The following is a 15921-nucleotide window of genomic DNA, read 5'->3' as shown; positions in this document are numbered from 1 at the left end:
ATTTTATTTAGAGACAAGATCTCAGATGAATTGCCTAGGGCCTCACTAAGTTGCTGAGGCTGGCTTTGAATGTGCCATCCTCCTGCCTCAGCCTCCTGCTGGGATTATAAGCATATACCACCCTGCCTGGCAGAGACATATATTTTCCCTGTAAAGTTGTGACATATCTATATAACCCAGAGCAGAGTATAAACATTGCACTAGATCCACTGAATACAAATTACCTTAAAACAAATACATAATTAAATTTAACTAAAAATTGAAAATTCTCATCTTGAAAGATGCCATCATTCTTTACCTTGTTCATACCTTTTTTTTTTTCTTTTTTAGCCAATAACACAACTGTAAAAGCTTCCTGAAAAACTTGGCTTTAGGTGTGCAGCACATGCTTAGTAATTCAACACCCTCTGAATTTCCATCTTCCTCCCATGTTACTGGGAAAGCTGTGAGCTCTGGATACAAAAGGTAAAACCTGCCCTCGACAGATTTACCCCACAATGAAAGCAAGACAGAATGCAGCTGTTTGTAAGCGGGTATATATAAACACATACATATATAAAATCCATCCAATTGGATATTAAGTGTAAAAATTCTTCTAAACATAATCACATTAAATTCCATAAATAAGGAACAATAAGAGACAAGATTCACTCACTCATTTGAAGTTATATGTAAACCTCACAACAAAACTAGGATTTTTTTTCCAAGCATTTTTTTTCCAATTTGTTTTCTCAATCAAACTTCTCTCCCCACACTGAGAAGTCAGCAGCATTATGCAATAAAGTGGAAATACCATAAGAAGTCTATATTGTCTTACAAACTCTTAAAATATGGCATTATACTATTTTTAAATTTAATACAATTTGATCCAAAATCTTGTATAGCATTATACCATAGTGTACAGAATACAAACATTTGTGTGTATCATGAATAACATTAGAAATGACATCATAATAATCAGATATACTGTATCTTCATTTTTGTTTGCATTATATTTTCCAGCTGATGGTTTCAGAAAATTACCACTGGAGTTCCTCTCTTCTTCACGCACAGCAGAGAGCAATTTGCAAAGTCATGCAAGGGTGAAAATGTGATTGAAATATAGGGATCTTTCTTAATGAAAAATGTTACTGCTTTAGAAATTATGGCTAAAACTATTTCAAAACTCACTTAAATCTTTAAACCCTATGAAATAATGGTCTCCATTTATAAATATACCATCAACTGTAAATTACTTAGCAACAAATAGAACCACAGAGATTTTATAAATATATATATTCATATAAAATTATACTAGTGTTCTGGAGTTTCTTGATCAGTTTGTTTTTTTCTGAAATGATTCAATGTCAGATTCTTGAAAGGCAAGTTTAAATTCATTCATAAAAGTAAAGATGTTGCCAAAACCTTGAATCAAAGGGTACAGTATCTTGACATTTTCTTAACTTCTAAATGCATACTAAGGTTCAATCTATGATTTAGAACATGACTTACTGAAAATGACAGATCTTTGAAGTATTGTTTCTAACTTATTTGTAAGCTTTCAAAATGGCACCCAATTTGCATTTGGATGTCACTTAAAGATTTTCTGTTCAAAAAAAAAACAAAGCAAGTAGAACTGACAAATTTTAAGTGAGTATGAAAAAAAGTTATGGAGACTTCAAACAGATATGACACTTGTTTTTCTCAAGTTTTAACAGTAGGATAAAAATCTTTAAATAATGAGGTATATTCAAACTGCCAAGTAGCCAGCACACACAAAAGTGTGTGTGTGTTCGAGCGCCTGTGTGTCTGCGTTAATCAGAGTTGAAAAATTGTACATTTTGCAAGCTTACTCAAGTTTAAAGGAAAAATATGTGAATTTTTTAATAAAAGCAAAAGATAGGTGAATATTGCATTTTCTGTCCTACCTGGACCATCCCAGTCATCTGTCTCAACTCCAGGTTGCCCTGGTTTCTCTGATTGTGTGTCCCCATCTGATTCTGCCATCTCCTGGATGCCTTCATCACCTGATAAACACCAACAGAGAGAAAAAGAGAAATGATCAAAGCCCTCTTTTTCATTCAAATCCTTGTAGGAGAATTTCCTCATCACATGCCTAACGATAGGTTTATTACATATAATGTGATAACTGACAAATGCCCAGGCCCAATCATTTTGATATCTATTGTGGTTTAATAGTAAAAAAAAAAAAGAGTCATCATTATCAATCAATAAATGAAGTTAAGTACTATAATCAATAAGGTACATTTCCATATCATTTTTTGAAGTTATTATTTATAAGAAGAAAATCAAACAGCAACATATAATTTTTCTCATGCTTTTAATACAGAAAAACATAAAATTCACTTATTTCCAAATTAGAAATTTTTATAAAGGCAGGCTACAGTAGAAAAAAATTAAATATCTTGCAATGTGACATATTCCAGGTTTTAGTTGAGTTTAGGTTACTTTGAAGATTTTAAATGTTTTTTTTTTTTCCCAGTCCTTTGCTTGCTTGGTGTTATTTCTTTAAAGACAGGGTATAGAAAGCCCATAGTTAAAGGATAGTATATGAGATGAGCCAGTGACCCGCTCTTCGCAATGCAAGAAACTCATGCTTTGGATAAATGCAGCTGGTTTTCACAATTTTATGCCATAATTTTCACATATAAAGAAAAAAAAAGGCTTCGAGCAAGAACAGATTTCTAGTGAAGGACAAAACATTAGCAAAGCAACTTTTAAAGTTTTTTAAAAGTCATAAGTTTAATTTCTGAGTACCTTCATCTTAGGTGAAAATGTAACAAGGCATATGCTCTTTTAAAAGAAAATAAACATTAGCATGGGGCACACATATAAAATTTAAATAATACCTAAGTTTAACTGGCATAGATTTCAGAAAACACAATAACAAAAAAATGTAAAGATGGAAATGAGAAGAATATTAAGGTCATGACAACTATACCTTGAATCTTGAATCTAATCATGCAAACAATTTAAAATTAAATGACTTGCCTATCCAGCTTTTTCTGAAGTTTTCAATAACCATTTTCCACATATTTACCTGAATCTCTAATTGTTTTTGAATGTTTACATATTTACTTAACAATACATTGAATTTTTTACATTTTCAAAGTAACCTAGAAAATACAAAATTTTTAGAAAACCATTATTATTACATATTACATTAATATGTTCATAAGAGTTCTGAACTTAAACTCCATATATTTTACACTCATTTCTATATGTAACTTCATAAAATGAATTACTTTAAAACTTGGAATCAAAAATAAGGAGAAAGAATGAAGAATCCTAATCACAGCTATATTTAACCCATTTTTTTTTTTTTTTTGGTAAACAAAGGAGCAGCAGGTATTAAAGAATAAAACTTACAGTGAAACCACACCATTCAAACCATGTCTAGAATTGAAAGTTCTTTGGAAGTTATCTCTCCTTTCAGTATGATCACAATGAATACCAATGAAATTGTCTCCAGAAAATATATATTGAGCATCTATCATGTTTAAGAAAATGTAGTAGGCACAAGAGGATAAATTCAGAAAAAAATACAGCTCCCTGTTGAAATATAGAACCCTTTCAGAAGAGTAAGTTAACAAATGAGAGGCAAGGTCAAAGCAGCACAATGAAGATACAAAGGCTCAGTAAAAGGAGATGTGCTCCAATCTGCTGCTTTTGCAGGTCACATGAAAGAACATAACCACATGTCAACCAGTCATTTTCTGGAGATCAGAGGGCAAGTTGTAGTCTCACTTTTCAGACATGGACAGGGTTGGTCCTCAGCCACATCTGAGTAGTCTCTGTGGCCCTTAATATAATGAACTTCTGAGAGACCTGAACTAATCAACTGCCCCTCGGCCTGACTCTGCATGCTTGGCCTCTCTCTAGTGGGCTTTCCTCCACCTCCTCCAGTCTAGATAAGAGATAAAGTTGGGTCAGCAGAAAGCTCAAGGCATCTGATTTTACTGGTAAGATTCCAGGCTGTTCTAGCTATTTGAATATCATCCCTTCATATATGTAAATGCTGAAACTAATGCTATGTAATCAGCAATTTGGCAATTTGGAGAAATTGAATAACAATCATGTTAGCTGGGTGAAGAATCTAACATTTCTCATCAGCTAGATCTTTTCCATGTGTCCCTTCCTGCCAGACCCTGTGGTCTTTTCTCCTCCTCTTCTCTGCTCTGCGCCTGGGAGAATCTGACCTCTTAAGACTCCATCACTGGGTCCCTTGTCTTCTGATTTCTACTTGAGGTCACACAATGGAGGCATTGACAGCAGATCAGAGGAAGAGTTCAGGAGGAGAGAAAAGGCAGGTGTTTGTCCCCTGACAATCCCTTAATCCTTGATAGTCTCCAGATGCTAGTACTGGCTTCACTGCAGGGTTAAGTGCTCCTGTTTGGAGGTCCCCCTCCTGCTTCTTCCATGCTCCTGTATCACATACCTCTTGAGACCAGAGTGCCAACAGCTACCCACTGCTGGGAGCCTTCCCTTGATGCTTCTCATCCCTTGTCGGTTCCCTCAACCTCACCCACACCTGTACACTGTCCCTTGACTAAACTCCTTTTAGTTAAACCTATTAATCATTCCATCAGTTTCTTGATGGGTCCTTTACTGTTACACTCCATTTAATCCCACATCTCACACTTTTCATGATTTGGGGCCAGTCACCACTTTTGCAATACTTCATTCAATATTTTCTTTACATTGACTCACTTTCTATAACTTATTTTAAAAATCTGAGTCAAAATAAAAAAATTATTTAAAAAACAAATATTTTTCAAAACAAATGCATGCCCGTGGCAAGTAGAAAATCAGTATCACATGCAAACAATAGAGGCATACATAAAAATACTTGAACAAAAATACATGTAATACTATCAGATTCTAGTTACCATGTCTAAAAAGACTCAGAGTCTCTGGTCCTATGGCTTTGTTTCAGAAAGAAAAGAGTAGGGAGTAAGTACTACAAGAGTATTTAAGTCATAGTAATAAGAATTTAAGTCATAGTAATAAGTCATAATAATAAGTAATATGAAAAGAATGTAAAAGATTGAAAACTTTCTCATTATTGACTCAATAAAATTTAGTAAAATACCAGTGGATGACCTTAATCATCAAGGATACCTGGCCCAATCTGGAAAGCACTGGCATTTCTACACATATTATTTTCCACAGGGACTAGAATTCAAATCTCCCACTTAGGAGAGCATCTGTTTGTTTGCATTTCTACAGACTGGGTGGGGTTTCACTCTGGGTACTATGTAGGGGAATGCATAAAGGGAATGGTTCCTCCTACCAGTGGAAGAGAGTGAAATCTATGGTTTCTAAAATATCATCTACTTCTTTTAATCAAATTTCTCATTTCTTCTGGATCTTGAAATATGGGGATTTAAACACCAGCAGGGACCTTAGAGATCATCTAACACAGATTCATTTACTGTTTAGGAAATTCATGTACAGATAAGGTCACTGACTTATCCATGCTTACAGAGCTACCATATTAGTGCTATGGTTTGGATAAATTGAATAAGTGCTCCCCCAAAGTACACATGTTAAAGGCTTCTGGGAGGAGATGGCATTATGGGGCAGAGGCAGAACCTACAAGGGGCAGGGTTCAATGGGAGGTATTCCAGTCATTGGGAGCATGCCCTTGAAGGGGATATTAGAACTCCAGGCTCAATATAAACTTTTCCTCTTTTTAAGTTGATTATCTCAGGTATTTTGTTATAATAACAGAAAGCTGACCAATACAATTAGTTTCTGTATGAGGCATCTTGCCCAAATCTTCTTTGGCTTTAGCAGTAAGTGTTTCCCATCCTTCACAGCAATAGCAGATTAAAGTAGCTTTATGTTTTATTCTTTCACCAACAAGCATGACAGGAGGGTTAGAGGCAAGCATAGGGAGGCATCATAGAGGCTACCAAAACCAGCAGTTTGTATAAAGTTAAAAGTTAAATTTGAGTCTCCTTCAATCTTTGAGTCTCCTAACAATCTTTACAAAACATCCTTTCATTTCTCTAGTTGATGAGTATCATAAACACTAGAATAATAATCCCAGAGCAAACCATTAAGAATGATGATCTGGTCATGCTGTTCCAGATCATATATCCAAGGATCTAGAGGACAAAGTATAAAATTCTGAGGAGAACCACTTAGAGAAGTTAAGTTTTATATTCAGATACTAACTGTATCATCTCTCTGTTCACACAAAGGAGTATATCTTGCTGTATCTTACTATTACATTTTAATTGCTGAAATTTCAGCACCATGCAAAATTCAACTAACCATTAACAAAATAAAAAAATATAAAAAACAATATTTCCTGGTAAGGATTATGTAATCTAATCAAGGAGATAGGAAATATGTATGAAAGCAGTAACCACCAATAAAAACATACAATTAAGGTAGTTCTTAAATAATTCTAAGCAAGGACACCTATATAGGAAGTTAGAAACCAGAAGCATAAAACAAGACTGACCCTGAAGAAACTATATAGTTAACTTTGGAATTCTAACCTCATATTGATGGCAATGAGAAAAGATTTTTCAGTGGGGGGTGCAAATACAAAGGTCAATGCATATTTACTGAGTTTGTAAGAACACATCTTGTCAGACCTCTGATCTTTTATGTCTCCCATACTCATTCCAAAATAATTCTGATTCTTGTCTCAGAACACTCCCCAATTTTTGTTGAGACTATGGTTAAGTCTGCTCTGAAAGCTTACTAGGCAAATTACATGTTTAGAAGAAAAAATAATAATATGAGAAAAATAATTTAAAATGGTACATTTTCACAAATATATTATGAAATAAGCATGGTAATCACAAAATAAGAAGTTAAAAGAAAGGATTCAATTGAATCAATAAATGATCAATTGTTCTAAACAAAGTTGAGATAAAATTGTTCTTTACTAACTTACTCAAAGACTACTTTCTGATTCTTAGGACCTGTGTTGGACAATGAGAATGCAAATAAAGATGGCACCTTCTCCCATATAACTTATAGACCAGCGTGAGACTCTCAGTGGCTAGGAACTTGTCACCTGGAATGATAAGTGCTTCAATAGGAGTAGTTCATGATGTGAGAAGAGCACAAAGACATGAGATCTAACCCAGGCTTTATGCTATGGAAGCTCCATGAAGAAAGAAACCAGTAAAATATCTGAAACTTCAGAGAATCTGTGTTAGATGATCTCTAAAGTCCCTTCTGGTGTTTAAATCCCGATGTTTCAAGATCCAGAAGCTCTTTCTTCTTTCCACAAGGGCCAAATTTACCCATGATTCTTACCCTTCATCTACCAGGAAAACAAATGGCAGGATGGACACAGATCTTAGCAGATAATGATTCTAAGAAATTAAGTAACTCACTCAAAATGAAAATATTATAATTCGATCTATTGAAGGCTTGATTGAACTAGGGATTTCAAATAATGTAACACTTTCATTTGATGTCATTTAATTGCAAAAAAAAAAAAACCTGTCAAGCTTAGACTTAACCTTCATCAATATCTGGAGCAATATTCAGTATTGATAATCCAAATCCATTGAATGATTTGTTCTAATTTATTTCATTACACTATACATATAATTAGAACTACTGAAAATAAATATTACAGACATTTAAAGAAGCACTGTACAAACAGATAATTAAATGCAACTAGTACCTCAAAAGAAATTCGTTTTGCACCTATCTTAAGCTATTTATGAAATCAAGTAAGTAAACAATATATATCACATTAATAAAAGTAAATTCTGAGAGAATAAGAGTCTTTTTTTTTTTTGGTAGCAAGGATTGAACCCAGGGGGAGGTTAATCACTGAGTCACATGCCCAGGCCTTTTTATTTTTTATTGTGGGACAGGGTCTCACTAAGTTCCTTAGGGACTCACAAGGTTGGTGAGGCTAGCTTTGAACTGATGATCCTCCTGCCTCAGCCTCTGGAGTTGCTGGGTTTACAGGCATGTGCCACCACACCCAGCAGTTTAAAGTCTTCTAATTATTTAACCATGTTTTCTTAAAAAATGAATACAAAGAAAGAAAAAGATGTCTATGACATAACCATGTTCTATAAGATGTCCAAGTGGACATAGAAAACATGATCAGAATTTAATTGTGCTCATTTCAATATTGGTTAGGAGCCAAATACTGAAGTCATTAGGATGAACAAAGCCTAGAGCACGTCGTCTCGGTCACAGTCTACACTAAACCTAAATAGGCTATCACATCTCACTCATCACTAGGGACACTACTAAATGATTTGTGGACATCACATCAATGACTCTGCAGTGTATTCGCATCCTTACACCTTAGAAAAATAAACCAAGGGACTGAGATATGGAAAGATGCCCGGAATCAGATTCCACATTAGTCCTACCTGGAAAGATACACTCCTAACCTATGAGAATATCACAGTCAACAGTCACAACAGCAAGAAACAAAGACAGCAGGATGGGATCTGAGAGCTGCTTTTTCCTCCTCACATATAAACCCTGTTTCTTTATTTTACATATTAACATGAAAGGATTTATGGATTTAATCTTTGTAAGAATTATTTTCTAAAAATTTCCTATTTTACTTGGCACTTAGTAAAATCAACTACACATAGATGTTTAATCAATAACTATTACTCACTGACCAGTTGGAAAATTAGATTTTGGTTTCATTCTTTCTACCATAGCCAACTGCAATATCATTACATTTGCTAATTAATTGCTTTGAGTACATTATTTCTATTTAATAACTAGAATATGTCACATTTTTCAACTTTTGTACTCTTCATCTTCTAACTTTATCTCAGGAAACTAGTTCTCATTTTTATGGTAATGTTTTTAGCCAATTCATTTTTAATCATTTTACTAATGAAAAATGAAAATGATTAAAAATAATTTAATCAAATATGAAATCTCTGAAGCACTTTTAAGAAACACTGTCTTTCCCCCTCACAACAGATGTGCTTCTTTATATAAAGAATTCATAAAATTTTATTCTTTATAAATAGAATTTTATTTTGATATTAATCCAATTGCAGCTACTTCCTGATTTGAATGGAACTGACTTGACCATAATTTTCTCTTACTTCTGTCCATTTTTAATTTCCAATATTTGCAATCAGCATTATTGAGTAGCTTAGGAAAAAATAGCATGAATAATTAATAACCAAGAAAATAAGCATAATTTGTTAAGACATTGCTTCAGTTGGTAGGAAGAAGAAAGGAAGATTGAAAAGGATGCCTGGAAGAGAATGACAGAGGAATGCATTTGACATTCATTCATTTACTTTCTAAATTCTTTATTCACACACCTTTACATAGAAATTTCAGTGTATTTTCAGCAAAGCCAAACATATTTAATGCGATGACGACCACAAATCTGGAGACCAATTCATAATGATGAAACAGAATAAATGTCAAGCAGTAACAAAATCTATAATATTTCTAAAATTATGGCTATGGAGTTAATGGTTTTCCACTGCAAGATTAAACTCCTTTGTTCCTCTTTTGAGAGATATCATACATATTTTGCAGGCCCTTCTATTTTTCCTCAATGAGAGCCCTATAGGAGGAAATTGAAGGTGTTATTGAGCATTAAAATGCACAGCATAAATAGCTTTGGGAAATGCACTAGAATATCATCTTTGAAACACATGAAACGGCATCTTTAAATACCATATTAGGTATTGTTGGTAAGGTGGTAAAAGCAGTGGCTTTCCTTGCCAAGCAAAAATAATTTCAAAAATGCAAACAAACACCTTTTCACTGAAAGTTAAACACTCCTATAGAAATTAAAGATTTGCCACATTCTGAGACAGTCACTTTTTCAGCACAAAACAGCAGCAGTGTTTGAAAGCAGTCATGCAAGCAAACAGCCTTTCTCAACCCTGCTCTTTTAATCCATGTAGTTCCTATCAATATTAACCTCTTATAGAAATTCTTGAACAATATAACTATTGAACTTTCTTGGCTAGGAGTGTTACTGGAGCTGTTAGTCATCCCTATAATGTATTTTGCAATCAGCTAAATCATCAAAGTATTTTTTAACAATGAACAGTTCAGAAGTGACAGATCTACTTTCTTGTTCACAACTGCTTATCAGAGAATAGATATCACATATGTTTTCCAGGTGCTTCCTATAGTTAGGATACCTTCACAGAAGCCGCTCATGAAAGATAAGGTCATAAAAGAGATGAAAAATGTGTGAGCTTCATACACTTATGGTTTTATCATCAGACAAGATAGCTTTGGTAAAAGGACTGCAACAGTCAAAAACAGAAAACTACAGCTCATGTTGAAGGGCGAGGACATTAAAGTTTAAGATTTGGTTTGTGTTTCCTTTGCCTAACAGCCTTGCAGTAATGTCTGGCTTAAACCAATTGTTTAGTTACGGATTATCCAAGAAAAAAATGCCATATTCTATTAATGCTACATGGATGAATTGTAGCCACATTTATACATCTAGAAATGAAAATAAAAGCATGTAAGTATTACCTCTTTATGGCATACCAAAAAGAAAATCTAAACACTTCAACCATTTGAAATTAATAGGTCTGTTATGTGTGTGGATACCTATCACAATGTCTTCTCAGTTCTCCCCTTTGACGTACTATATATGTATAATAAATCCAGAGTTTTTCCATGTTCTGGATAATTTGATTAAGTATATAATTTTGTTTTTAAAAATGAATTTTAAATTTTTCTTGAGTTTTCTGTAGTTATGCCATTATTTTGATGATATTCTTTTTTTCAGACTCCAGTATATAAAGATTAAACAGATCAAAAGAATAAAATTCACATATATTCATTATGAATTTTCCTATCCCACATGAAGAATTAATCCAGAAACAATTGGTAATAAAAGTACAAAACTAAATATGTTATTTTAAGAAGAAAGTGAATTTCTACAGTTAATGCATGACTACTATAATTTCTGTTATTTTATTACAGATAGTAAAGGAAAATTATTGAAAAATAATTTGTTCATTGTTCACGGCAAATATAACAGTCACAAAGTATTGATAACTTAGGAAAAAAGAAGAAGAATGATTTGTCATTTTTTCTCCAGAAATGCACATTTATTCCTGCTATCAATATTGTTCTCCATGTGAAAGAGGTTTTCTCAAAGTTTAAGTTCACAGCGGATTTCCAGCATAAGGGAAATTTTCAAATACAGAAAATAAGCCAACTCATCACCATCATACAGTTTTTATTCCTCATTATTTCTCCCAAAGAGCACCTGAAAAAGTCAAATATATAGGCAAAATAGGACAGAAAAGATGATCTACTTTATCAGATGTTTGTAACATAACATTTAACAGTTTACATTTAGATAATTTTGTTTATTATACTTTCCTTTCTCCCTGCCCCCCCCCAAAAAAAAACTCACTAAGGTCTGTCCATAAGTATGTTCTGTACTATAACTTCCTACTCATAGACCTGTTCTTCACTTCAGAAAACCATGAACATCACCAACAACAAAAAGTAAAACCAAATATTACTATCTCTCAAATTGCCCTTTCCAACAACACAGCCTAACCTATACAGAAAAATCAAACCAATTCGACAAAGTAATGATATATGAACATCAATTTTCATATACTCTCACTTATATTCTTTGATTTTTAATAAAACGATCCATTCTAGAGGGGTTTCATCTCTTGCAGTAGATTCCTGGATGCTATCCATAACTGATCACTTACTATTATAGAGAACATCATTCGTTTATAAATAGGACTTTATTCAAGCCACACGAATGGACTCTCCATTGCCAATGGACAGTACATGTTCAGGACAGCAACTAACAAATACTTGGACCCCTATCTAAAGTCTTTTTATGTAACATCAATCCAAACACTCTCAGAACTCACAAATAGAGAAGATCATTTTCCTAATTAACTCTGTTTTGTCCTGATGTTCAATTAAAATTATCTTTTCTGTTTTCTCTCTACTATGGCTATGGGAAGTTCAGTGCATTTAATGTTTCAGTTTTCAAGATACTTCTTCTACCTTCTGATGCTGCCTCTCATTATTTCCCATCCTTAGTCTTATGGTTATTATTATTACCTTTTCTGATTCTTCTGACTCACAACTTCTTTCCAGAGTCCCTCAACTTGGCACAGTGTTACTTCTTTATATCTAAAAGCTAGTCAGTATTTGATTCCACCTAAGTGTCACATTCTCTGACCTTCCTTATGAGGGTCATTTGCCATTTGTGTAATTATTTTATAAATGTCTGTGTGGTAGTCAGCTTTGCATCACTGGACCAAGCACCTGACAAGAACAACTTGGAGAAGAAAAAGTTTATTCTGGGCTCATGGTTTAAGAGGTTCAGGCCATGGTCAGCTGAACTCACTGGTGTGAGCACGAGGTGAGGTAGTACATTGTGGTGGAAGGGAAACTTGTTCGGCTTAGGGCAGTGGGGAAGCAGAGAGAAGGGGGGAACCTTGGACGAGATACATAATCCCCAAGGGCATGTGCCCAGTGACCTATTTCCTCCAGCCATGCCCCTCCTGTCTACAGTTTCCACCCAATAATTCATTCAAATTATTAATCCAGCAAATGGGTCAATCCACTGATTAGGTCACAGCTCTCATAATCAAATCGATTTCTCTCTGCATAGTCCTGCATTGTCAAACACAAGTTTTGTTTTGTTTTATTTTGTTTTGTTGGGACACCTCACATCCAAACTGTAAGACTGCATCCCATAATAGTGTAAATTCCAGGATAGCCAGGAACTTCACATTGGATCCACAGCATATCTCACAGTGTCTGATATAGCAGGTGTTCAATGAATATTTATTGGATTGGATAAAGCAGGAATGCTGAATGCCACTGTGCTTTGAGTCATTCATTATTCCAATAATCAAGCAAACAAATAAAAACTATGAATTTTACATAAGCTGAAAATTCTCTGTAGTAACAGAATTTAGAGTCAGGCATGTGGCCACTTCACACTAAAGGCCATATTTTCCAGCATGGACCCTTTTAGCGTAGACCTCTCCATAAGACAGCTCTAGACAGTGGGATACAAGCCCAACAGTTCTTTAGCTATTCCCAGGAACCTAATTTTACAGTTGAACCTAAAAGAGTTTTCATATCTGTGGGGAAAAAATATTCTAGGTCATGTCAATCTAGTCCTTACTCAGATCCTCATCTAGCTTCCAACACTGGAATTGTCCCAATTATATTATCACTAGACCTATTCAGGCTCTTTTTACTGCAAAGTCTTCTCAAAGCATCTCCTCCCTTAATGCCAACAAGAGGTCATTGGCTGCTGATGATAACATCAGAAAAACATAATACCCACAGCATCTTCCAGATTTTCATAAACATGGAGGAATTCTTCCCTTCTCAGCTTCAATTTTTAACAGCACTTTGAAAATCAGGCTTGTCATGAATATCCATGATAATTTTAGACTAAAGCTAATTTTATAATTTTATCATATGCAATAATAGATTCAGAATACAGATATGTAATAGAAATATGGTTTACAAATTGAAGGTTTGCCAACAAATTAGGGAGCTGTAACCAAACTTAATATTCTTGAACAATGCTGTCTCCTGTGAATTCAGTCTTACTTAATAGATTTACTAATTTACTAAAGGTTGATTCAAGCTTTGCAGGGTCTGAAGATTTTACAACTTGGGAGGTCCTCATTAAGAAGAGCACCAAGTTATAATTACAAAATTAGGTGCAGGGGCCTTGGAAAGACAGGTGAGGTGCTCTGAAACTCCAGCTTCATTAACCTCATAGGAAAGCTGCCTCCGAGAAGTAACTATAGTAAAGGTCAGAACTATCCTTCCGATTAAATAAATGGTTCGTCCCAAATGCTCAGTTGTTGAGAAATTATTGTTAAACCGGCCTCAGAATTCTGAAGCAATATCTAAAATTTATTTAAATTGTTCAAATTTTAGATTTATTCAATACTATTTTGAAATTCCTTGGGTCTATTATTTGATATAAAAACATTAAACACATGAGAAAAACTAAAAAAAGGGAATGAAAGATAGTTAGTATTTACTTGGCAATAAATACAAGCATGAGATATTATGCATAATTATAAATTATTACATAATTTTATAATTGCATTCTTTTACATTAATAAGCTGGTATTTTTTAGGGCCACTTTATAAACTTCCTACTACCAACATTGTAGAAAAATCATATCGTAATTTTCTAAATTGGATTTGCCTTAGGATATAAGCTATTTGTTGTCTTTTTTTTTAAGTATCTTCCATATTTTTGTAGAATTAGTACTTCTTGCTGAGTTACTACTGTATTTTGGTATGCCCTTTACTAGTCATCCACTAGAACTAGTCATTCACTAGGGTGAAATGAGGCAGATGCACACTGGGTGCTATGATGTTACTGCCAGGAAGCTTAAGAATGAACATACTGCTTCCTTAACCAAAACTTAACATCATCTCCACCCCTCAGAAACATTCTCACTGGTGGATGTTTTCTTCCTTAACTAGATCACTCTATCTGGAAGAAATGTAGTTTTCTTTCTGTCTCTAAACACACATAATCATGTAAACAAGTTACAGGTTCTCAGTGTTGGTTAAGAAGCCTGGGCTGGAGTCTGCTCTGAAAAAAAATAAAATAAAAATTTATCTAAGACCCCAAATATATTGAATTGTGCTAATCCTCCGGCAACAACAGAAACAGCATTAGACTGCACTATTGAATAGGTACAGGGACAGTGTTTTATGTATGTGTACTACAGATTTCCACCTTGATGAATCTATGTCTTTAAAAATACTCCTTAAAGAGGCCTTCCTTTCTTACTGACAGAAAAATATAATCACAGCCCACTGTCTGTGCAATTCCACTTTCCATTCTGCTATGTGCATAAGACTTGGTAAGATACAGACACTGTCAAGTTTCAGAACAGTTCCTTGTCTAATCTTTCTACTTCTCCAGATCTTTGATATAGAACCTGTTAGAATGTATTGCTTACTTTTCTAGTTCCTATGTTTATCTCACTTCCACTCTTACCATCTGCTGTACTGCATTTCCTTCAGAAAAGTGAAAAGTTTTCACAGTGCCCAGAGCTTTCCCAGCAAACAATGCCCTCTTCCCCTCTTCCTTCCTTCCTTCCTTTCTCCGCTTTTTATTTAGTCTTATTTTGTGTTAAGGTCAAAGTGCTGTAAAGAGTTCACTTGGGGAACATTTCTACAGGGCTGAAATGCTTATCTAAATGGTTTTGATGGATTTATAAACATTCCTGCCATTTATTACTGGCTTCTGCCCAAGTACACACATTTTGGTGTGTCTCCCTCTCTTTTGAATTATCTGAAAACAACATCACAAGCAATAGGCAGTGAGAAATTGTGGCTTATTGTATGCCATCAAAATAGGGTAACATAATTATCCACTTATTATAATGAGTCCAATGAGCTTTCAATATAGCCTTTGCATTGTATCAAAATGCCAACTTTATTTAGTGCAAACTGGTTGATATTAGTAGAAAGCCTTTAAAGTCATATCAAAAGACCGACATATTTGACATATTTTAAGCACACTCCTAATTCATTTAGTCTATTCTTTTTGTTTTATTCTTTGGTTTTGTATGCATCCTCAATTCTTGACTGACAGATCATGTGTAATAAATATTCATTAGATAATGCCAGGTTAAAAATACCTTTAAAAAGTGAATTTTACACTTTTTCTGTCCAGCCATCTTCAGATGTGTTCATCACCTTCTACAAGAATTGTATAACAGACATCAGAAAACATAATCATTTTTCTATTTTTACTAAGTACAAATAACTCAAATTTTAATATGGTATTAATCTTCAATAGTCTCATGACTTTGACCAAGGTACTGAACCTCTGGAGGTCACAGGTGAAAATAATATGAACCCTACAGGACGGTAAGATGATTAGAGACGGTGCATGTACAGCAAATGCCTGACTTTCAGGAGCAAGCA

At 34.2% G+C, this 15921-nt stretch overlaps 1 protein-coding gene across 2 annotated transcripts in view; it reads right to left on the bottom strand.

Moving 5' to 3' along the window:
- Positions 1-15921, bottom strand: part of ZFPM2 (zinc finger protein, FOG family member 2) — a 434128-nt gene that overhangs the window by 319994 nt on the left and 98213 nt on the right. For both annotated transcript variants that reach the window (XM_081266191.1, XM_081266192.1), the window contains one exon: positions 1908-2006. In XM_081266191.1, the coding sequence (XP_081122317.1) occupies positions 1908-2006 (99 nt within the window). The remainder of the gene's footprint in view (positions 1-1907; positions 2007-15921) is intronic.

Source organism: Spermophilus citellus (genome assembly GCF_964194105.1).
Source record: "Spermophilus citellus genome assembly, chromosome: 14".
NCBI classification, from domain to species: Eukaryota; Metazoa; Chordata; class Mammalia; order Rodentia; family Sciuridae; genus Spermophilus; species Spermophilus citellus.
Note: the sequence above shows the minus strand (reverse complement) of the source record. Positions and strands in the feature narration are given on the sequence as shown.